The 25,494-nt window shown below is 43.6% G+C and overlaps 2 protein-coding genes across 2 annotated transcripts in view; one reads left to right on the forward strand and one right to left on the reverse strand.

Moving 5' to 3' along the window:
- Positions 1 to 313: 313 nt before the first annotated feature.
- Positions 314 to 25,494, reverse strand: part of CHRM5 (cholinergic receptor muscarinic 5) — a 135,124-nt gene continuing 109,943 nt past the window's right edge. Inside the window, exon 2 of the mRNA XM_063439171.1 lies at positions 314 to 2,499. Coding sequence (XP_063295241.1) covers positions 871 to 2,439 — 1,569 coding nt within the window. The 5' untranslated portion in view covers positions 2,440 to 2,499 and the 3' untranslated portion in view covers positions 314 to 870. The remainder of the gene's footprint in view (positions 2,500 to 25,494) is intronic.
- The window catches only part of AVEN (apoptosis and caspase activation inhibitor), a 327,188-nt gene continuing 324,167 nt past the window's right edge, over positions 22,474 to 25,494 (forward strand). Inside the window, exon 1 of the mRNA XM_063439174.1 lies at positions 22,474 to 22,657. Within this exon, the coding sequence (XP_063295244.1) occupies positions 22,517 to 22,657 (141 nt within the window). The 5' untranslated portion in view covers positions 22,474 to 22,516. The remainder of the gene's footprint in view (positions 22,658 to 25,494) is intronic.

Below are 25,494 nucleotides of genomic sequence, written 5' to 3' on the forward strand. Positions count from 1 at the left end.
CTCAATATTACCCAGAGGAATAAGAGGAGTGCAGGGTATATGTAAACATAATTAAGAACAGCAGAATAACTTTACAAGAGTATCACTGAACAGGTACAAACTTGTCACTTCCCACCGTACAAGAAGACTGTTAGATTTGCATTATTATTACATTTTTTTGCTTGCACATGTAGATATATATATATATTTGTTTGTTTTTTTAAAATATATTCAGTTCAAACCCATATACATTTGAAATCTTCCCATTGACGGTCATTGGACTTTGTTTTTCTGAGAGAGAGAGCAAGTTTTTTTTTTTTGGTCTGCTCTGGGATACACGACATCAAATATTAAGAAGTGACCATAACAAAAGCAGCATATTGTGTGTAGCACTCACGAGGACTGAACCCAACTGTCCACAGTAAAATAAAATATTTTTTATAGGCTCCCTAACTGTCAAAAGACTGGAGCTTTGCAGTTAGAGATGGTCTGTTTAAGTTGTGGTGAATATTTAATTATATATATATTTTTTTTGCTGTTTGGAGGTCACCTGGAGTTGTCTCCATCCAGCAAGTCTCTGCATCAAAACTAGGACACTGTAACATGGCACCAAGGATCCTCTTCTGCTAAAGAGGAAAGCCAGATGTTTTAGGCTGTAGTCTAATTCAGGGTGGTTTAATTTGCACCATCCAACACATACACACAGTGCTGGTCAAACACAGCTAAATGGTCAGTAGCCAGCCAATACTGAGCATCTATCGATAAAGAATGTACAGTGTCAGTTTGCTTACAAAAGTGAGCTTCTTGTCCCTGTATTGGCTTAGCTCCATGTCTAGATGTCTAATATGTGTATCTCTTTGCCATAAGGAACTGTTCCTATTCTCCCCATATTTAGGGCAACTTGTTGTGGCTAGGAGGGTGCTGTCCATACCAGTACAGTTTTTCCTCCACACTTTTTTTTCTCCAGCGGCATAGCAGCAACATTTTGAATGTCTTTCGGAAGGTTTTGTTGCACAAAGCATAACAGATGGGATTGACAGTGCTGTTAACATAGCACAACCAGTAGCCCAGATGCCAAAGAGAAGATGGGATGCAGTTGGAACAGAAGGTTGATACCAGAACCATGATATTGTAAGGTGTCCAGGTGATTATAAAGGCCAAAAGAATAGCACTTAGTGTCTGTGCTGCCTTGCGTTCCTTAATTAAAACCATCCTCTTGCGCTTGGTGATCTGATTACTGATGTTGGGGTCCATGCTTCGCAAAGAGTGACCCTTGGACATTGAGGAGCATGGTGTGATTTTAACTTTCCTGCAACCGTTATTGACCTCCTGGGAGCCGTCGTCATTTACCACGATCCTGAACTTATACGAGAGACACTTTTGGCTCTTCTGCGAGTGGCTTTTACCTGGGGTCAAAAAGAAACGCTCATTATCATAATCATTTATGACCGGTTGCTCTTTAGTAAGGATTTGCTTGGTTTCTTCTTCCTTTTCAGTTGCAGTTTGATTCTGGTAGACACCCTGGAAGACCGCTTCTTTGACTTGTTTCTCATCATCATCTGAAGAAGGGTAGCTGCTGCATGTGGTCAACTGGTCCTCTTTGACCCACTCATTGCAGATGTTGGGGCTCTGGGATATCTTCATCGTTGCAGTGGTGCTACGACTAGATGAAGACCATGATGCCTGGCACCTCTCTCTCTTGGTGAGGGTCTGCTGCTTGCAGCTGAAGCAGGACTTTAACAGGGCACCCTGAGGCCTCATCATTTCGAAGTCTGCCACGGACTCCGAACCCTGCAACTCTGCCAGGTCTTTGGTACGCTTCTCTGTCTCCTTGTATATGCGGCAGTATAAAATGGTCATAACAGACACCGGGATGTAGAAAGCAGCAATGGCCGTCCCAAAAGTAATTATAGGTTCGTAGAGAAACTGGATCTGACATTCATTTGGTGGCACTGTACGTTCTCCCACAAAGTACTGCCAACATAGAATAACTGGAGCCCACAAAATAAAGGAAATAAACCAGGCAAGCCCAATCATGATACCAGCCCTCTTAGGTGTGCGTTTAGCTCTGTAGGTTAAGGGTCTTGTTATAGAAAAGTATCTGTCAAAGCTAATTACGAGCAAGTTCATTACAGAGGCATTGCTGGCTACATAATCTAGGGCGAGCCACAGGTCACAGGCAAGGCTACCCAGGGACCAATGACCATTTATGATATAAGATGTATACAGGTTCATGGAGAATATGCCAATAATGAGATCAGCACAAGCCAGGCTCAGCAAGTAATAATTGTTGACTGTCTTGAGTTGACTGTTCACTTTGAAGGAAACCATAACGAGGATATTACCCACAATTGTCACCAGGCTCACTACGGCACTGACTGTGGCAATGGGAATGATTTCCCACAGGCTCAGTGTCGCTGTCTCATTGAGATGGTTTATTGATGTGGAGTTTGGTTCCATATTCTTGCTTTCCGGGAGGAATCCTAAAGACACAGGCCCCTTCAATCAACGGCAAAGGATCTGAAATGAGAAAGATATGTTAGTGGTCAGTGATATTTCTCGGGAAAACACTTGGACGATACTTTGCTACAAATTTTTTTCTGAAAGAATAAAGAACTAATTCAGGGTTAGGAAACCTTGAATTTCTCTAATTAATGTTCGACTTAAAAGGGACCAAATTTTTCCCAGGTGGACAAAATCTTGTGAAAACGACTGAATTCTGATTGCAATGGAATTCTCATAATTTACTAATACCATTTCTGGTTGCAATCCAGTCAGCCCGAATGTGCAGCAATTGATGTTCAGTGTTCAGATTAAAATCCGTGCTTTCACATATGAACCCTATGCAATGTTTAGGGTTAGGAAGTTTTACAAATCACCAATTTAACCCCTTAAGAACCAAACTTCTGGAATAAAAGGGAATCATGATATGTCACACATGTCATGTGTCCTTAAGGGGTTAAAGGAGCATTATAGGGTCAGGAACACAAACCTGTATTCCTGACCCTATAGGGTTAAAACCACCATCTAGCCCCCCTGGTCCCCTCATGCTTCTAAAAATAAAGTAAAATCTTACTGTATTCAAGCCTGAAGCTGCATAGTTTGTCCCTGTTTCCCTTAGACCTGCCCACTGCCTGCTGACATCATCAGAAGTGGCAGCCTGAGCCAATCACAGTGCTTCCCCATAGAATTGTCTCAGACTGGCAAAGAGGCAGATCAGGGGCAGAGCCAGCACAATGCAAACCCAGCCCTGGTCAATCAGAATCTCCTCATAGAGATTAACTGAATCAATGAATCTCTATGAGGAAGGTTCAGTGTCTGCATGCAGAGGGAGGAGACACTGAATGTTTGGATGCATTTTAGGCAGCCATGACCCAGGAAGGATCTCTAACATCCATCTGAGGAGTGGCCAGTGAAGTCATCACTAGGCTGTAATGTAAACACTGCATTTTCTCTGAAAAGACAGTGTTTACAGCAAAATGCCTGAAGGTAATGATTCTACTCACCTGAACAAATGCAATAAGCTGTAGTTGTTCTGGTGACTATAGTGTCCCTTTAACTAAAATTCTGAATCAGATTGCTTGTATGCACGTGAATTATAATTTTAAGTTCTCTTTGCCAGCTGACAGCAATAGCAGCCATCGGGCAAATAGGAAGACCAGCTGCAACATTCCAAATGTTTAAAAAAAACTATTGGGTAATCAATAAGGTCTCCATGTTACTGTAATGGAGGTTTTAAGCATTTCTGTGTCCTGCAACCTGCTGCCACTCATGGGTGGGCCCTGCAATGGACACTATGAGGATCACCCCACCTTTAGTTTTAAATATTTAATAGATATGGCCCCACATGTTGGGTGGCATTAAAAAAAATATGGCTGCCCCCTTCAATCCTACAATCATATGTTGCTGAATTTCAGGCTGTCTGTCAGAAGACTGCTAATACATTCATTAAAAGTCTAATGGCAGGAAGTGAGGAACATTTAATAGAGGTATTTCACTAACTTCTATGATAGGGTATAATTTCACTGTCTCCAGTAACATGTAAATAAGAACGCATTCAGAATGTATGACTAATAATGTGGAGGTTGCACTGTGAAATTATACAGTAAACAATAGTTATTAAAACTGTTATATACCAGTATTAATATTTTACAGGAAAAAAAATAATCCGCTTTGTGGCTATTCTAATAGCACTCCTGGGCTCCTAAAGTACCGCTATAACCATTTAATTTAAGGGCATGTAGGAGCCTGACATTGACTTCTATTTTCATATCCGTTTAATGTTTTGTTATCAGATGTAAACTAGCAGACTATGTTCAAGACACCGCACGCTAATACCGAGATTTGTTTTTCTTCTTTCGATCCGTCATGAAATATGGAATTTGTTCAATGTGATTCTGTCCTATAAATGATGTATTCAAGATTACAGCTTGACTGATAGTGTAGAATATGAAACTTTTCAATACAAAACGGGAGTACGAGTTAACCTCGGTCCCAAATACTTTGTCCTTCTTGGCTTGACTGTGTTTTCTTTCCTCAACTGAATGATTGAGTATTTATTTATTTATTTATTATTGCCATTTATATAGCGCCAACAGATTCGTAGCGCTTTACAATATTATGAGAGGGGGATTTAACTATAAATAGGACAATTACAAATAAACTTACAGGAACAATAGGTTGAAGAGGACCCTGCTCAAACAAGCTTACATTCTATAGGAGGTGGGGTGTAAAACACATTAGGACAGGAATTTACACTCAAATAAGGTGGGCTGCCCTTTAGGAGAGGGCAAGAGACAGGTATGTGAGGTAAGGGTTAGTCTTGGAGGCCATAAGCTTTCCTAAAGAGAAGGGTTTTAAGGCACTTCTTAAAAGATGCAAGACTAGGGGAGAGTCTGATGGCGGTAGGCAGGCTATTCCATAGGAAGGGAGCCGCCCGCGAGAAGTCCTGCAAGCGCGAGTTGGCCGTACGAGTGCGGACAACGGACAGGAGGTGGTCACGGGCAGAACGGAGAGACCGAGAAGGGACATACCTATGGATCTGTGAGGAGATATAAGAGGGGCTAGAGTTGTTCAGTGCTTTATAGGTGTGAGTTAGTACCTTGAATTGACTCCTATAGCATACAGGAAGCCAATGTAAGGACTGGCAGAGGGGTGAGGTGTGAGAGAAACGACTAGAGAGGAAAATCAATCTAGCAGCAGCATTCATTACGGACTGTAAGGGTGCAGTACGGCTATTGGGAAGACCAATCAGGAGAGGGTTACAATAATACATGCGGGAAATTACTAGAGCATGGACAAGCTCCTTGGTAGTATCTGGTGCAAGAAAGGGGCGGATGCGGGCTATGTTTTTAAGATGGAATCTACAGGATTTGGCAACATGCTGGATGTGAGGCTCAAAGGTGAGACCAGAGTCAAGTATGACGCCAAGACAGCGCGCTTGCAAGGATGGACTAATGTTGGTACCACAAACTTGGAGGGAGAGCGAAAGATGAGGATCAGTATTAGGAGGAGGAAAGACAAGGAGCTCAGTTTTTGAGAGATTGAGTTTCAGAAAGCGGGAGGACATCCAGTCAGAGATGGAAGAAAGGCAAGCAGTGACACGTTGCAGGACGGCAGGGGAGAGGTCCGGGGTGGAGAGATATAGCTGGGTGTCATCAGCGTACAGGTGGTAGTGAAATCCAAAAGAGGTAATAAGTTTGCCAAGAGAGGCAGTATAAAGAGAAAATAGAAGGGGACCAAGGACGGAGCCTTGGGGAACGCCAACTGAGACAGGGCAAGGGGAGGAGGTATCATTAGAAAAGGAGACACTGAATGAGCGTTGGGAGAGATAAGAGGAAAACCATGAGAGGACAGAGTCACATTTCCCCGATTAAATAAAATTATTCATCAACGAAGATGATCAAAATGAGAAAAGAAAACAATTAACCGTATCCCTTTTATATTATGTCAAATCGTTTGTTCTGTTCCACGTGTTCTTTAAATGTAAACCTCCCCTGTATATATATTATTGTATGCATGTCCACAGATTACCCGTTCTGCTCTGGTACATTCAACTCTTCCTCACCTGTTGCATTCCACATCTTCCCATTTCCTTTTCATTACAGAAAACCTTAACAAATGCCTACAATATCTTCGCATCCCACGCATTCTGCTTCTCTGCATCATTCAGCTATTTAACAATGTATCTTTCTCATGTGGTCCCTAGACTTATGTCATCCCATGCATTCCACAAGTCTAACACTTTTTTATTTTATTTGTAAATCTTTATTTTTGGTCATGCATGTGAATACAAGCAAGCGTACAGTGCCACAACAGCAACAGCATGCAGAGCAGGAATTGACATAGGATAACAATGGTATGGCATGTGCATCACTAGCACATTTTTATACAGAAATAAAAATAAAAAAAGAAGAAGAAAGAGATAACCCCTCTTATTACCCGGCTCCTAAACCAAATCCACACCTACTCTCTCTTATTACCCTGCTCCTACACCATATCCACACCTACCGCCTCTTATTACACTGCTAGTGATACACCATACCCACACCTACCCCCTCTTATTACACAGCTCCTACACCATATCCACACCTACCGCCTCTTATTACACTGCTAGTGATACACCATATCCACACCTACCCCCTCTTATTACACTGCTAGTGATACACCATATCCACACCTACCCCAACTTATTACACTGCTCCTACACCATATCAACACCTACCCCCTCTTATTACACTGCTAGTGACACCATATCCACACCTACCGCCTCTTATTACACTGCTCCTACACCATATCAACACCTACCCCCTCTTTATACTGCTCCTGCACCATATTCACACCTACCCCCTCTTTATACTGCTCCTGCACCATATTCACACCTACCCCCTCTTTATACTGCTCCTGCACCATATTCACAGCTGCCCTTTTATTACACTTCCCCTGCAACATTCATAAAGCTATCTCTTTATTATTACGCTGCCACCTAATTATATTTCTATTATTCTTTAACCTTTATCTTCCACCTTTGCAACTTATCTATACAACCTTTCCATTATTGAATTGCTACTTCTCATTCTTCACTTTCACTAGTGGCTTTCAGCTGAAGTAATATTCCTGTGATTCCCCATAGCAGTGGCTGCTTTCTAAATGTGCATTGCTACTGTGCAGATACAAACTATCAGATAAGTGGATCACACGTTTGTGTTACTCATATAAAGGAGAGGTGCCTTTGTGCTGTTCCATTTGTCTCTTACAACTGTCCTGACCCGTTGCCCACATTCACATAATGTATAGCTATCTGTCATTAAAGCTAGCAGCTGTACCCGCTTTCTTATACTGTTCTTCAACACAACAACTAGTTCTCCTTATCCTACTGCTCTTTATTTACATACAACAACTTCTTACTCACCCTGGTCCTTCATCTATCTCCTTATACCTCACAGGTTATGGAACCTTACAATCCCATCCCATGGAATTCCAAACACAGTCAGGCATTCTCTTTTAACAGCGACCTTGAATAACGCATAGCTGTCTTACCATTTAAACTGGTTGTTGTAGAATATTGTGTTTTTATAGGAGGATTCAACATATTTCTTGGTGAAATTTTTATGTCCTTTAAGAATCAAGCCCCATATCCACACGTGTTCCTTTCATCAAAAATGGTCTGTCTTAGAAATGTATTCATATCCCAATATTTGCCCCACATTCCTTTATTGTTCCCCAAGACCATAGATTGTCCGTCATCACGAGTGTATGTCCTCAGCCCTTGTCCTGTGTTCTTACCTCCAGCACAGGGGTGGATACGTACAGAGTGTGGATGGTAGCCCTATCATCCGATGCGTCATTCAAAGATAAAGAAAGCAAACAGTTGTCTCACTGATATAAATGGTAAATGATCCATAGAAAAGGAATACCCACTTAACACATGGATAAGGTGCTATCTGCAGATGATACATGGTGCTTTATAATGCAAAATTACTATTTATAGTGTAGATATCCACTCCGCTAGGAATCACAGAGCAACTCAGAGTTTGGTACCTTAACCTCAAAGCCTTTTCATTCATTCTGCATCAGAATACTACTTGAGAAAGGCTGATGGCCCTCTGTCAATAGTTTAAAAGCATCTTCGTTAAAGGGATTCTATATTCATAGGAATACAAATCTGTATTCCTAATTCTATAGTGCCATCTGGTCCCCCCTCCAACACATAAAGGGTTAAAAAACTTTTATTTTCTCACCTGATTCCGCATCTCTTCTACGTCATCCAAAGGGGGGACCTAATGCGCATGAAGGGAGAGCACATTGGCCTTCCCCAGAGGAAAGCATTGAATTTTCACTTTCCTGTGAGGATTTCACTGATGCTGGATGTCCTCATGCAAAGCGTGGGTACGTCTATCTTCAATTAACCCCTTATGGACACATGACATGTGTGACACGTCATGATTCCCTTTTATTCCAGAAGTTTGGTCCTTAAGGGGTTAAAGGACTCCGAGTGCCTTAGAATCCTGACAGACAGACACTGGAGGCAATCTTAGTCCTAAATGGTAATTATTGCAGGTTCTCGAAAACTCAGCCCTGGAAAAAGCTGAGTAAAGAAGGGTTTTTAACCCTTTAAAAGGGACACTCCAGGCACCCAGACCACTTCTGCTCATTGGAGTGGTCTGGGTGCCAACTCCCACTACTCCTAACCCTGTAAGTGTAATTATTGCAGTTTTTTAAAAACTGCAATAATTACATTGCAGGGTTAACTCCACCTCTAGTGGCTGTCTACTAGACAGCCACTAGAGGTCTCTTCCTGGTCCATAGCACAGGAAACCTGTGCTAGAGCGTCGCTGGACATCCTCACGCTGTGTGAGGACCTCCAGCGTTGCTCAAATCCCCATAGGAAAGCATTGAAAATAGTTTTCAATGCTTTCCTATGGGGAGACCTAATGCGCATGCGCGGAATTGCCGTGCATGCGCATTAGGTCTCCTCAGCCTGGTAGGCGTGATCAGTCTCGCCCGCCGGCCATCGGAGCCAGAAGGAGAAGCGTCGCGGAGGAGGAGACAGCGGCGAGGGACATCGCCACTGCCACAGGTAAGTCACTGAAGGGGTTTTCACCTTCAGTAACCGGGGATTGGGGGGTGGGAGGGAGAGGGACCCTCCAGTGCCAGGAAAACGGATCGTTTTCCTGGCACTGGAGTTTCCCTTTAAGTGCCGAGCAGGGGGGGGGGGACACACCTAATACTACTAGGGACAGGATCATTATAATGTTAGGAATACAGATTTATATTCCTAATATTATAGTGTTCCTTTAAAGGGGTGCCATGTCCTCCAGTTTTAATCCGGCAAATGAAAACATTTAAATAGGTTTAAATAGCTCTAATGGCTGACACTCAGAGGCCCTTCTGATGAAATAGCCATGTTAACTGAGCTATGTCAATCAGATGGTTCTCTGGAGAAACTGTCTGATTTCCGCAATGTTGCGTTTGGTGCGCATATGTACTACCTGCCTATTGCTTTTCTATGGGAAAGCATTGGATTGGCTGAGATAATCGATGGCAGGGGCAGATATTAATACAGTTAGATAAAAACTATAGCGTTAGGAATACTTGTTCATTTTCCTAATGCTATAGTGCTCCTTCAAGCAGCTGGGCAAGAGACAATTTGTTCACTTCTTCCATCATTGCTATACTATTGGACTTGATCTTATGAAAAAATCCACTAAATAGAATGTTGGCTAACACTCTAAATTCCATCAAAGGATCCTCAGCTACACACGTCAAATTAGCTATGACTGGGGGTTCACTAGTTCACACTTCGTAGACGGCAGGTGTGTGTATAGTATGTAACTATTTGGGCACCTTTCTTCAATCACTTGGTGGATTGTTCCAGGAGCAGACAGAAGACGCCCCCGGAGGGCTTTGTTTTACCAAGTTCCTAAAATTATTTTTTTTTCTTCTACAGTTTCACCTCTGTGGATTCTATCTTGCAGCTATTCTGAGTACTTCTTTGTTATATGATGGGGCAACGCTGTGTGCAGGTATAGGTGCTTGTGCTTTATTTAATATCGGTTTTCTTTACATTATTATTATTATTATTTTTTTTTTTAATTCTTTATTTTTGTGGGTTTGCAGCAAAGAACTCAAGATACAACATGTGCATAAAATAATAGGATGTAACAAGTTACATATGTAAAGGAACATTACGGCATGCCAAGTTACACAGGTGCTACGTCTACCCAATTTTAATTTTTTTGTCTAGTTAGGTTAAGCCCCTTAGCCTGTGCGGAGCAAGTCTGTGTTAATGTCAAGGGGTGTTTAGGTGGGAAGCTGGGTATACCCTGCCAAAGGATAGGGAGTGCCATGTGTTGCCTAGGGTAAGTGCATCGGGGGTTACATTATTATTTTTATTGGGGCTTTGTTCATTGTTATTATGGGATCTTCTTAGGTCCTTTGACTTATTTCATACTAAGCCTTTTTATTGATAGTGTTTCAAGTCTTTTTGATTTAACATTTCATTTGCTGTTTAGCCCCCTTAAGGACCAAACTTCTGGAATAAAAGGGAATCGTGACATGTCACACATGTCATGTGTCCTTAACCCCTTAAGGACCAAACTTCTGGAATAAAAGGGAATCATGACGTGTCACACATGTCATGTGTCCTTAACCCCTTAAGGACCAAACTTCTGGAATAAAAGGGAATCATGACGTGTCACACATGTCATGTGTCCTTAAGGGGTTAAGGGGTTAAGGGGTTAAGTTATCTGGGGCTGATTGTTCAGTTGTTTTATACCATCTACAGCTACAGTATCTTATAGCTGTTTTTGTGATTGATCCATTTACATCGTGTTACAGTGTTACGACTATTTACTATTTCACAGGGTTACAATGTATCTAGCTCCTCCTGCTACCTGTACATTGTGTATTTAGCTGTTATCAGATTTCCATATTTCATGCGTCTTTTAACTAGACAGCATATACTCCTACGTAAACATACCAATAAGGTATCCCCGTCACTATAAAAAGGTTATACTCTTATAGTGGCACTGTCACCACCCTCAAAATAAGTCTTTTTTCTAAAGACAGAATCTTTGTGAAATACTCATTTTGACTCTGTTGGAAATTCTAACCCAGTAAAGAGATCTACTGAGACAAACTAGGGGCTACTTAGTTTTAGTATATTTCCTCTGCCGGACTCTTCTAGACACTGGGTGGAGCTACTGTCATCTAGAAGTGTCAACCCTCCGGCCATCGCAAGTGAAGGCTGCAGAAAATTGGCTCTATCTATAGAGGATGCAGTGGTCTCCTCCATAGACATCAATGCTGTACTCTTGCACATGAGTGAGAGTACAGCAGTGACGTCAGCACCGACTCGCCGGAAGAATGTGGCCGCACCCGTGAGTGACAGGTCCAGGTAAGTAGAACTCACCTATACTTGCCCTCTCCGGCCACTGGACCCTCAGCAGCGATTTCACGATTGGTGGTCTTTGCGAATTCTACAAAGTCCCCAGATGGTGACCATGCCACTGTAAAGGAACACGCCAAACATCGAAAGCACTTTACCATGCTGATGTTTAGATAAACATCTATTAAAAAAAAACGCATAATTACATATCTTCATTGGGGGGTATATCTATTAAATAGTGTTGCTGTGGTGGAATCTCGGTAAAAATAAATTTAGTAGGCCGAGATTACCACGTGGCATGTGTACGTGCATATGCTGACGTATCGATCAGTTGGTTGCACGAGGCAAGATACGATCAGTAGTGTACGGAGCATGTGCAAGAATACAGGATGTAGTATTCCCCTCCTCCATTGTGCTGGACAAGCCATGCGGTCAAGCAGGAAGTTAATTCTTATTTGTATTGATTGGTCAAGAGAATGTGTGGGTGGAGCTTATTATGGGAGGAGTTACATGCTTATATAAGGAGCCTGCACTATTGTCCGGGGCTCAGAACTTGCTGTATTTTGGTGACATTAGTCCCTCTGAGTCCCGATCGGTGATCCAATAAAGAATCTCTTCCTTCCTGAAGAAACCTGTGTCCATCTCTCTGTGCTTGGCTTCCGTCAGTTTCTCCGGTATCATTTGGTGCATTGGCCGGGAAGCTCATCGTTCAACGGTAGCTGAGAGGCAGAGGCGTGAGACGGTCTATCTTTGCCCACGTTCTCTACGGCTGCACCCCTGAACTTCTGCGTGGACCTCCCTTCGTCTCGGCGCCACTGGTCTGTTGTCCAGGAGATCATCGGCCTCTACGTAAGAAGTGCTGGGGTGTCCCCGTCGATGAGTGTGAACTCAGGTTCAGGAACGAGGAGGTAAGACGACTGCTGTTTTAGACGGCAGACCCACTAGGGGTATACCGATTGTGCGGTAGGCCCATAAGGGGTTTGAATTGTGTATGGAATTTGCCCCCTCTGTCGGAGGGAAGGAGCGAAGGCGCACCGCTCAATCGAACGCTCTTTAGTAAGACCGTTTGATTTGGTTTGGAGTCAGGCGGGGTTCTGTGTAAATAGCCCTAGCCGGACACCGGTGTCTTGTCTAGACTAGCGTTCTAGGGTGTATATTTTGTTCGCTAGGTCGGAGGGACCGGGAGACTAAGCGGCGTCTGTGTAAATTCGGTTCGCTAGCTCTCAACCTATCTTGGCTAAGTGGGAAGGCGTGTAAATTTGGAACCCACTAGATTTTTGATAGAGTAATCAACTAAGAGGCGTCTGTGTAAATTCGGTCCTCTAGTTCGCTATATGTGGTGCTTGGGCAGTGTGGCTAACCAAAACGGATGTAGATAGTTTTAGGTAGTCCATTCAAGGTACTGGGCAATAGTTTAGTTGGGATTGTAAATGTGTTAAAGATTGTTAGTAAAGTGTATATCTTGTTAGATAGCGCGAGCTCAGCCGTCTAGCGAGAGTGTTAATAGTGTGTTGCTGTATCATAGTGCACGGTACCATAACCCTGTATATTTACTGACACTGTATATAAGTACTAATCATTGTCGTCTATTGCATGTTTAACACCATAACCATTAATAATTGTATTGTGACCTTAAATTGTGCTTTGACCTATGCTAACCGTACTGTAACCGCTATTTGTAAAAGACGATGTTACTGGGGTGTGTTATAGACGGGTAATTCATATATAGAGAATTATAGCGTGGGTGACTGTATAGTTTCGCCAAAGGGCATAATATTGATTATTTAGTGACTGGTGTAACAGCTGTGTGTGTACGGGAATTCCCTGAGTGTTTATGGTGTTATTGTGTACGTTTCACTTGGTAACCGTACCACGTGGTGCTGTTGCCAGAGGAAACGGGTGTGACTGTTGAATAGAACGCGTGCATAGTATTCGTTGTCAACGACGTTACATTGATAAGTATGGGCGCGTCGGAGTCAACGATTCCGGATCCCTTAGGTTGCATGGTAAAGAATTTTAAAAAGGGATTTAAAACATGTGATTTTGGGGTTAAAATGTCTCCTGTACGTTTGGTCACTTTGTGCACTAGGGAGTGGCCTACTTTGGTTGCGGCATGGCCGCCACGTGGTAGTTTGGATCCAACCCTGATACAGCGTGTACACGTGGCTGTGTCAGGTAGGCCTGAACTTTACGGACAGTTTCCATATATTGATTGTTGGAGACAGGCCGTAAACGACTCGCCAAAATGGATTCAGATATGCCACGAGGAGCAATGTCGCCTCATGGTGGCCAGGACTTGTTTGTCCACTAGGACTGTGGTTAGGCCCATTTTGGACACGCCCCCTGAGTCCGAGATCCCTTTGCCGCCCCCTTACTTCCCTTTAAGAGGAAATGACGCGAATGCAGGAAGTTCTATACCCCTCCCCTCATTGCCCTCATCCACTTCTGCTTCCTCCTCCAGTACAGAATCCACCCCCCCTCGTATTAAACCTCCCCTTCCGGAACCAGAACCAACCCCCGTTAGATCTGAATATCCTGATTTGGCGCCACTTCAAACTTCCGGTCAAGCTTCTTCTAGCTCGGCTGGGAGTATTCTATTTACTAGCTTTTCCCAAAATCAAGCTCCCACATCCTCATGCCCTATTTCCCCCCGACTGGAACCCATAACTGATGCCCCTCCACGTAGCCCTATACTAACCCGACAACTGACCGGTACCCAACAACTTAGACATTATCAGATGCCTCTTCGTCTGAATCCCGGGTCAGCCTATCTCGATGCCGCAGGTCAAATGGCACATGCTGACCCAGTCTTCGTATATGTCCCGTTCACTACTACCGATCTCTTGAATTGGAAGACCCACAATTCCTCGTACACTGAGAAACCACAAGCTATGACCGATCTGTTCACCTCGATAGTTCAGACACATAATCCGACATGGGCTGATTGCCAGCAGTTATTAATGACATTGTTTAATAATGAGGAAAGGACAAGGATTAACCAAGCGGCCATTAAAGCGCTAGAGGATAGAGCCCGTGCTTTAAATCAAGCTAATCCGGCAGCATGGGCCGCAACACATTATCCTAACACCGATCCCGACTGGAATGTTAATGGCGCAGATATGGTCCAACTTAAAGCCTATAGAGACGCTATAATTGCTGGCATGAAAGCCGGAGGGAAGAAAGCTATTAATATGTCGAAGACAGTTGAGGTGATTCAGAAAAGTGATGAAGCGCCCAGTGTCTTTTATGACCGATTATTGGAGGCATACCGCTTGTATAACCCCTTTAATCCGGAAGACGCAGATAATTCCCGAATGGTGAACTCCGCCTTTGTCAGCCAAGCTTACGGAGATATTAAGCACAAGCTACAAAAGTTAGAAGGGTTTGAAGGAATGTTTATCACCCAACTAATGGAGGTAGCGAATAAAGTATATATGAACAGGGAAACAGAGACGAAGAAAGAGGAAGAGCGCAAGATGCGTAAAAAGGCTGATATGCTAGCGGTAGCGATCGCAGGCGTAGATAGACGGGGCGCAGATAGAGGCGATAGTAAGTGGAATGAGGAACCTCTGAGTAGAAATCAGTGCGCATACTGTAGGGAAGAAGGGCATTGGAGAAATGAGTGTCCACGAAGGGAACAGTATGAGAGAGACAGACCTAGGACAGGTTATGGAAACTTTAGAGGCAGAGCGAGAGGTAGAGGAGGCCCCGGAGGGAGTAATGGTAATAGAGGGAGTAATGGGAACAGAGGAAGTGTAAGGGAAGATAGGTACTATCCAGCAGCGCAAAGGTCCCGCGATAGAGAAGGTAGGGACTTTGTAGGATTGGCTGACACGGTCATGGAGGACTATTGATACCGACCGGGCTCCATCCCCCTTGGTCGAGCGGAGCCTATGGTCGATGTATCAATAGGGGGAAAAAGGAGTGCGTTCATGATCGACACTGGTGCTGAACATTCGGTGGTGACTGACCTAGTTGCTCCTCCATCTGGAAGAACTATTACTGTAATAGGAGCAACTGGAAGAAGTGCTGCAAAACCGGTTCTTAAAAGTCGACTCTGTACATTGGGAGGCCACGTAGTAAAACATCAATTCCTTTATATGCCTGAATGTCCAGTCCAATTGCTGGGACGTGATATGCTATCTAAGTTACAAGCGCAGATTACGTTCCTACCAAACGGAACAACATCCTTAAAGTTTAATGGACCTTCAGGTATTATGACATTATCCGTACCAAAGGAAGAAGAGTGGCGACTTTATACAGCGTTGACTAGCCAAAACCCTAGGAGTGATGAGTCCTTATTCAACATACCAGGAGTTTGGGCAGAGAACAACCCACCAGGACTGGCCCGCAATATTCCACCTATTAAAATCGAACTAAAACTTGGGGTTTATCCAGTGAGCCTAAGACAATATCACATCCCGCAGAAGGCTAAGAAGAACATCCAATCTTATCTGGATAAGTTCATACGGTATGGTATCCTAAAATTCTGTACTTCCCCCTGGAACACCCCATTGCTGCCTGTTCAAAAGCCCGGTACAGATGAGTATCGACCTGTGCAGGACTTGAGAGCAGTCAATGATGCGGTTGTTAGTATACATCCAGTTGTGCCCAATCCATATAACCTGCTTGCTTTAATTCCGGGCGGGGCTACTTACTTTACAGTCTTAGACCTCAAAGATGCCTTCTTTTGCCTCCGAATTGCCGCAGAAAGTCAATGTATCTTCGCTTTCCAATGGGAAAACGCTGTAACGGGCTCAAAACGCCAAATGACCTGGACAAGACTGCCCCAAGGGTTTAAAAATTCACCTACCCTATTTGGTTCAGCTCTAAGTCAAGATTTATTGGATTTCGAGTCCATCCCAGGAGAGTGTGTATTGTTACAATATGTAGATGACTTGTTGATAGCAGCAGTTACAAAGGAAATATGTCAGCAAGCAACGCACGATCTACTACACATTCTCTGGAGGGCAGGATACAAGGTGTCTAGAAAGAAGGCTCAGTTGTGTTTGCCAACTGTCAAATATCTGGGATTCCATATCTCTGAAGGTCAAAGAATTATGGGGCCAGAGAGAAAAGAAGCTGTGTGCCAAATACCGATACCCAAGAATAGAAGACAAGTGCGAGAATTCTTGGGGGCAGCAGGCTTCTGTAGGATATGGATTCCCAGCTACGCGATACTGGCAAAACCTCTGTATGCAGCTATCAAAGGTACAGAGCACGACCCCTTCTTATGGACTCAAGAACAGCAAACGGCATTTGAAGATGTGAAGAAGGCTTTGATGAGTGCCCCAGCATTAGGTCTACCTGATCACACACGACCATTCTATCTGTATGTACATGAGCAAAGAAGAATGGCTGTGGGAGTATTGACACAGTACTTGGGATCATGGCAAAGACCTGTCGCCTACATGTCTAAGCAACTGGATGCAGTGGCCAGCGGACTTCCACCTTGTCTAAGAGCCGTAGCTGCAGCCGCCCTGCTAGTAGCTGAAGCCGATAAACTCACTCTGGGTCAAGAACTTTATGTACGAGTCCCACATGCAGTACAGACGTTGTTGGATTACAAAGGAAATCATTGGTTTAGTAACAGCCGTATGACCAAGTATCAAGCAATGTTGTGTGAAAACCCAAGAGTGCATTTAGAGACTGTAAATACCTTAAATCCAGCTACCCTTTTGCCACAACCTACTGAAAGTCAACATGATTGTTTGGAAGTAATGGATGAAGTATTTTCAAGTAGACCAGATCTTCGTGATTTTCCCATCCAGAACCCCGATGTTCAATATTACACCGACGGCAGTAGTTATGTGAAAGAAGGGATCCGCTATGCAGGATATGCAGTAACAACGATAGACAAGGTGATAGAAGCTCGGCCACTGGCAAAAGGAACATCAGCACAAAAGGCAGAATTGATAGCACTGACACGAGCGTTACAATTGGCTGAAGGTTTAAGAGTGAACATCTACACGGACTCCAAGTATGCGTTTTTAACCACTCATGCCCACAGAGCTTTGTATAAAGAAAGAGGACTATTGAATTCAGAAGGCAAAGAAATCAAGTACGCAGCTGAAATCCTACAACTATTGGAAGCAGTGTGGGAGCCGAAAGAAGTCGGTATTATACATTGTCGAGCGCATCTGAGAGGAGATGGTGATGTAACCAAAGGAAATCGGATGGCAGACAGTACAGCTAAGCGTGCCGCTGAATCGGGAAGACAGGAGTATGTGGGGCATATAGCTGCTCTTATACCAACTCCACTGTCCCAATGGACTCCAGTTTATACAGCTCAAGAAGAGGAGTGGTTAAAGACTGAACCTGGAAAGTATTTGGAGAACAAATGGTATCAGTTAGAAGATGGAAGAATAGTCATTCCAGCATCACTAGCGGTAGAAACTATCCAAAACTATCATAACGGGACGCATTCTGGAAGAGATAGTACAGAAGAATCTCTCAGAAAACATTTCTACATACCAAGATTGTCCAACTTAACTCAAGCCATTGTACGAAGATGTGTAACGTGTGCTACAAATAATGCAAGGCAAGGACCAGTAAAGCCACCAGGAGTCCAGTTTATGGGGGGACTCCCCATGTCCGATTTACAAATTGACTATACAGTGATGCCTAAATCTGGTGGACATCGCTACCTGCTGGTAGTTGTGTGTACCTATTCAGGCTGGGTAGAAGCATGTCCTACTCGTACGGAAAAAGCAGGAGAAGTTGTGAGATTCCTGTTACGAGAAATAATACCCCGATATGGACTACCCTGCTCTATAGGAACGGACAATGGTCCAGCTTTTGTTCATCAGTGCCTACAACAACTGACTCATATGCTTGGTATAAAGTGGAGGCTTCATACGGCATATAGACCCCAGAGTTCTGGTAAGGTAGAGAGAATGAATAGAACTATTAAGAATCAGTTGGCTAAAATGTGTCAGGAAACCCAACTTAAGTGGAACGTTCTCTTGCCCATAGCTCTATTGCGAATCCGCAGTACACCTACCAGAAGGATGGGCCTCTCTCCTTTTGAAATCATGTATGGGCGACCACCTCCCGTACTTGGTAACTTAAGGGGGGATTTGAGTCAGTTGGGAGAAGGAATTACCCGGCAGCAGGTTGTAGAGTTGGGTAAGACTATGGAGGAGGTACAGAAATGGGTACAAGATAGATTACCTGTGAATATTTATCCCCCAGTTCATAGTTACCACCCAGGAGACCAAGTGTGGATTAAAGAGTGGAATAATGTACCGTTAGGGCCCAAGTGGAGAGGTCCTTATGTTGTTCTTTTGTCTACCCCTACAGCGATAAAAGTAGCCGAAGTGACTCCGTGGATACATCACTCCAGGGTTAAACCAGCAGCAGTCGATTCTTGGCAAGTTACAGCAGATCCAGAGAATCCCTGCAAGATCCGGTTAAAGCGCACGACTCAGTCGGAGTGACGAGGAACTTTGTGGATTACAAATTTTATTGTTTCAGAGATTTGGTAAGTGAGTGAGAAGGCCATAATAAAGCCTGTCCGCTCACCGACGTATAGTGTATAAGCCAGGAAAAGTCCCGAAGGGACCCCTGTGAAGACGAGCAGAACTCCATTCCCTGCAGCCCTTACATCCTGGAAGCTGAGGTGCCTTCGCACGGACGAAGACTGAGGATGACGACGAAAGATGTGTTTCTGATAATGTTTTTATATGCGTATTTTTATATTCAGGAAGGTAGAGGTACCGACACTCCTAGCTGTGAGGTATGCATTAAGACTACAAGAACAGGTAACCATATTTCCCAAACCCTAATTTGGCATTCACAATACGAGTGTAAAGGAGATGTATCAAGATGTAGATACCTAAATATAGAATATAGTGTGTGCCATTTAGGAGTAGGAGAACCTAAGTGCTTCAGTCCGGAGTATCAGCCTCGTACAATTTGGTTGACTCTCAGGAATGGAGATCCTCAGGGGACCCTAATTAATAAGACGGTATTAGAATCCGTACATTCTTCGGGTGTTCTGCTATTTGATGCGTGTAAGGCGATATCAAGTGGTAGAAAGCCGTGGAATGTATGTGGGGATCTTAGATGGGAGAGGACGTATGGGTCTAACGATAAATATATTTGTCCCAGTAGTAAAAATAAATATGTGAGTCCTAGATGCCCAAATAGAGATTATAACTTTTGCCCATATTGGTCTTGTGTGGGGTGGGCAACTTGGGGACAGACAGTAGACAAGGACATGATTGTGACTAAGTTGCCTACCAGCCCATATTGTAAGTCTATGGAATGCAATCCAGTCCATATACTTATAAATAACCCCGACAAGTTCTTAGATAAATATGGTAATTTATTTGGGTTTCAAATATATGGGACGGGTTTAGATCCTGGGACAGTATTGTTTATAGGGATAGAGACTGATACGGTATCCTCCCAAACTCATCAAGTATACCATTCCTTTTATGAAGAGATGAGCATAGATAATAAGATCCCCCATAATGCTAAAAAACCTGTTTATTGATTTAGCCGAAAGTATTGCCGGTAGTCTTAATGTTACCAACTGCTATGTGTGTGGAGGTACTAACATGGGAGACCAATGGCCTTGGGAAGCAAAGGAGGTAATGTCCGGTTCTGAGGCAGTTGACCAATTAATATCTACACAAGCCGATTATCATATGAGTGTTAGAGGTAAATCTGAGTGGAGATTAAAGACCTCCATCATAGGTTATGTTTGCATAGCAAGGAAAGGAATGATGTATAATACTTCTGTAGGAGAATTAACTTGTCTAGGGCAAAAAGCTTATGATGATGATACAAAGAATACAACTTGGTGGTCGGCTTCAAATGTCTCAGAACCATCTAACCCGTTTGCTAGATACGCCAATTTAAAGGATGTGTGGTTTGATCTATCCATCACATCTAACTGGATTGCCCCAGCAAATTTGTACTGGATCTGTGGTAAGAAAGCCTATTCGGAGTTGCCACAGGACTGGGAAGGGGCATGTGTGTTGGGTATGCTCAAACCATCCTTCTTCTTGTTACCTATTGAAACAGGTGAGACTTTAGGTGTTAAAGTGTATGATGTGAAGAAAAGGGGACCCATAGAGATAGGCGCCTGGGAAGATAATGAATGGCCTCCCCAGCGTATTATAGATTACTATGGGCCAGCCACGTGGGCAGAGGACGGTACCTTTGGTTATAGAACCCCTATTTATATGCTCAACCGTATTATAAGATTACAGGCAGTGGTTGAGATCATTACTAACGAGACATCACAAGCGCTCAATCTTCTAGCGAAGCATAATACTAGGATGAGGACAGCAGTATACCAAAATAGATTAGCCTTGGATTACCTTTTGGCAGTAGAGGGAGGTGTATGTGGGAAGTTTAACCTGAGCAATTGCTGTCTTCAAATAGATGACGAAGGGCAAGCAATAGCTGAGCTTACTAGCCATATGGTTAAACTAGCGCATGTGCCTACTCAGGTATGGAAAGGGTATAATCCAAGTAGTTGGTTTGGTAGCTGGTATGAGTGGTTTGGAGGGCTTAAGGCAGTGGTAGGTGGAGTCCTACTGATTTTAATGTTGTGTCTACTCCTGCCGTGTCTTATACCCTTAGTAGTTAGGTCTGTGCAAAGCCTGATAGAAAATATAGCAGAGAGGAAGGCTGCTGCACAGATAATGGCAATTTATAAATATAAGGCTCTAGATCAGGGAGAACCAATGCAGGAAGATGAGTGTTGAAGATTCACATCATAAAATAAGTCTGGTCTGGTTCAAGGTAACTTGCGGTGTATGCAAACCAAGGTTAAGTGATGCCTCAAGTAATTGTGAAATATCAAGAGACATCAAAGGGGGGAATGTGGTGGAATCTCGGTAAAAATAAATTTAGTAGGCCGAGATTACCACGTGGCATGTGTACGTGCATATGCTGACGTATCGATCAGTTGGTTGCACGAGGCAAGATACGATCAGTAGTGTACGGAGCATGTGCAAGAATACAGGATGTAGTATTCCCCTCCTCCATTGTGCTGGACAAGCCATGCGGTCAAGCAGGAAGTTAATTCTTATTTGTATTGATTGGTCAAGAGAATGTGTGGGTGGAGCTTATTATGGGAGGAGTTACATGCTTATATAAGGAGCCTGCACTATTGTCCGGGGCTCAGAACTTTCTGTATTTTGGTGACATTAGTCCCTCTGAGTCCCGATCGGTGATCCAATAAAGAATCTCTTCCTTCCTGAAGAAACCTGTGTCCATCTCTCTGTGCTTGGCTTCCGTCAGTTTCTCCGGTATCATTGCCCCCCCAATATTTTTTGTATTTGTGAAATCGACTGTCCTCTTAAAGGAACACTGTAAGTAAAATATCAGCTCAATTAGTCATTGAGCTCGCCCCACATGAGCTTCCGCCTCTCTGGCTGATGTAGTGGAGGTGGGAAGTAGCGCCTGTTGGACTCCAGGTAACAAGTCAAACCGTTCTCTGACTACTTACAGTGGATGTGGTTTGTGAAGGCACTATAACCACTGCAGTGCGCTGTAACGGCTACGGTGCTTGGATTGTTACCTTTAAGGAAAAAAGGTCACCAGCTATCCATCAAGCGTTACAAGACCAATAATCCCCAGACTTTGTGTGGTGTAGCCGGCTGCCAAATCCATTGTCCCGCACACACGCCTATCTGTCAGCTGTTGAACATGGCGAGAAAAGTGCTACCCTTTCAATATATACAATTCTAATAAATAATAACCTTGGCAACCTCTCGGCGACCTCATATTTATTTATAGCTGATGTATGAGGCCATCTTCCCATACTGTTCCTGTAAGTGAAACTTTTTTTTTAATGGTTTGTCTTGTTTACATATTGTACAGCGCTGCACACTATGGTGGCGCTATATACAAGTAAATGTATTGGTAAACATCAGCAGGGATATAAAATAAATAAATAAAAATAAAATAAGGTCCAGAAGAGCACGGTGCAACATTACATTCATCAAGAGCTGATGTTTATGTATGTATTTATTTATTTTTAATGTATGTTTGATTTTATTTCCTTTGTGGGTGCCATGTAGGAACCCTTCTCGCCAGCCGCTATTTCCGGCGGTGCTGTGTTCCGGTCTCCCCACGTGTGGCGGCAGGGGGACGTGTTTTGCGGTTGCACCGTTCAGTACCGGAGCTATGGAGCGCGGCCGCGGCAGGCAGCGCAGAGGAGGCGGCGGAGGAAGGAGGAGGCCAGGCTGGGATAGACGTGGGGGCAGCGATAGGGACAGGGGGCCCGAACGGGACCGGGCGGGGCCACCACCACAACCCGAGAGGAAGGTGAGAACCGGAAGGGGCGGGGCTTTAAACTGAGTGGTCCATGTGTCACTGTGCTCACTGTCACTACTGTTATTAAATATCTGAATTCCATGTTACACTAGCCCAGCTCAGTGTCATACTAGCCATACATGCCCAGTGTGCTTACTGTCACAACTGTTATGAAATATCTGAATTCCATGTCAGTAATGCACCTCTCACACTAGCCCAGCTCAGTCTCATACTAGCCATACATGCCCAGTGTGCTTACTGTCACTACTGTTATTAAATATCTGAATTCCATGTCAGTAATGCACCTCTCACCTCAGTCTCATACTAGCCATACATGCCCAGTGTGCTTACTGTCTCACTACTGTTATTAAATATCTGAATTCCATGTCAGTAATGCACCTCTCACACTAGCCCAGCTCAGTCTCATACTAGCCATACATGCCCAGTGTTCTCGCTGTCACTACTGTTATTAAATATCTGAATTCCATGTCAGTAATGCACCTCTCACACTAGCCCAGCTCAGTCTCATACTAGCCATACATGCCCAGTGTGCTTACTGTCACTACTGTTATTAAATATCTGAATTCCATGTAAGTAATGCACCTCTCACACTAGCCCAGCTCAGTCTCATACTAGCCATACATGCCCAGTGTGCTTACTGTCACTACTGTTATTAAATATCTGAATTCCATGTCAGTAATGCACCTCTCACACTAGCCCAGCTCAGTCTCATACTAGCCATACATGCCCAGTGTGCTTACTGTCACTACTGTTATTAAATATCTGAATTCCACGTCAGTAATGCACCTCTCACACTAGCCCAGCTCAGTTTCATACTAGCCATACATGCCCAGTGTGCTTACTGTCACTACTGTTATTAAATATCTGAATTCCATGTCAGTAATGCACCTCTCACACTAGCCCAGCTCAGTCTCATACTAGCCATACATGCCCAGTGTGCTCGCTGTCACTACTGTTATTAAATAACTGAATTCCATGTCAGTAATGCACCTCTCACACTAGCCCAGCTCAGTCTCATACTAGCCATACATGCCCAGTGTGCTCGCTGTCACTACTGTTATTACATATCTGAATTCCATGTCAGTAATGCACTTCTCACACTAGCTCAGTCTCATATTAGCCATACATGCCCAGTGTGCTTACTGTCACTACTGTTATTAAATATCTGAATTCCATGTCACACTAGCCCAGCTCAGTCGCATACTAGCCATACATTCCCAGTGTGCTCACTGTCACTACTGTTATTAAATATCTGAATTCCATGTCACACTAGCCCAGCTCAGTCTCATACTAGCCATACATGCCCAGTGTGCTCACTGTCACTACTGTTATTAAATATCTGAATTCCATGTCATTAATGCACCTCTCACACTAGCCCAGCTCAGTCTCATACTAGCCATACATGCCCAGTGTGCTTACTGTCACTACAGTTATTAAATATCTGAATTCCATGTCAGTAATGCACCTCTCACACTAACCCAGCTCAGTCTCATACTAGCCATACATGCCCAGTGTGCTTACTGTCATTACTGTTATTAAATATCTGAATTCCATGTCAGTAATGCACCTCTCACACTAGCCCAGCTCAGTCTCATACTAGCCATACATGCCCAGTGTGCTTACTGTCACTACTGTTATTAAATATCTGAATTCCATGTCAGTAATGCACCTCTCACACTAGCCCAGCTCAGTGTCATACTAGCCATACATGCCCAGTGTGCTTACTGTCACTACTGTTATTAAATATCTGAATTCCATGTCAGTAATGCACCTCTCACACTAGCCCAGCTCAGTCTCATACTAGCCATACATGCCCAGTGTGCTTACTGTCACTACTGTTATTAAATATCTGAATTCCATGTCAGTAATGCACCTCTCACACTAGCCCAGCTCAGTGTCATACTAGCCATACATGCCCAGTGTGCTTACTGTCAATACTGTTATTAAATATCTGAATTCCATGTCAGTAATGCACCTCTCACACTAGCCCAGCTCAGTCTCATACTAGCCATACATGCCCAGTGTGCTTACTGTCACTACTGTTATTAAATATCTGAATTCCATGTCAGTAATGCACCTCTCACACTAGCCCAGCTCAGTCTCATACTAGCCATACATGCCCAGTGTGCTTACTGTCACTACTGTTATTAAATATCTGAATTCCATGTCAGTAATGCACCTCTCACACTAGCCCAGCTCAGTCTCATACTAGCCATACATGCCCAGTGTGCTTACTGTCACTACTGTTATTAAATATCTGAATTCCATGTCAGTAATGCACCTCTCACACTAGCCCAGCTCAGTCTCATACTAGCCATACATGCCCAGTGTGCTTACTGTCACTACTGTTATTAAATATCTGAATTCCATGTCAGTAATGCACCTCTCACACTAGCCCAGCTCAGTCTCATACTAGCCATACATGCCCAGTGTGCTTACTGTCACTACTGTTATTAAATATCTGGATTCCATGTCAGTAATGCACCTCTCACACTAGCCCAGCTCAGTCTCATACTAGCCATACATGCCCAGTGTGCTTACTGTCACTACTGTTATTAAATATCTGAATTCCACGTCAGTAATGCACCTCTCACACTAGCTCAGTCTCATATTAGCCATACATGCCCAGTGTGCTCGCTGTCACTACTGTTATTAAATATCTGAATTCCATGTCAGTAATGCACCTCTCACACTAGCCCAGCTCAGTCTCATACTAGCCATACATGCCCAGTGTGCTTACTGTCACTACTGTTATTAAATATCTGAATTCCATGTCAGTAATGCACCTCTCACACTAGCCCAGCTCAGTCTCATACTAGCCATACATG

The sequence above is a fragment of the Pelobates fuscus genome, chromosome 13 (assembly GCF_036172605.1).
Source record: "Pelobates fuscus isolate aPelFus1 chromosome 13, aPelFus1.pri, whole genome shotgun sequence".
NCBI classification, from domain to species: domain Eukaryota; kingdom Metazoa; phylum Chordata; class Amphibia; order Anura; family Pelobatidae; genus Pelobates; species Pelobates fuscus.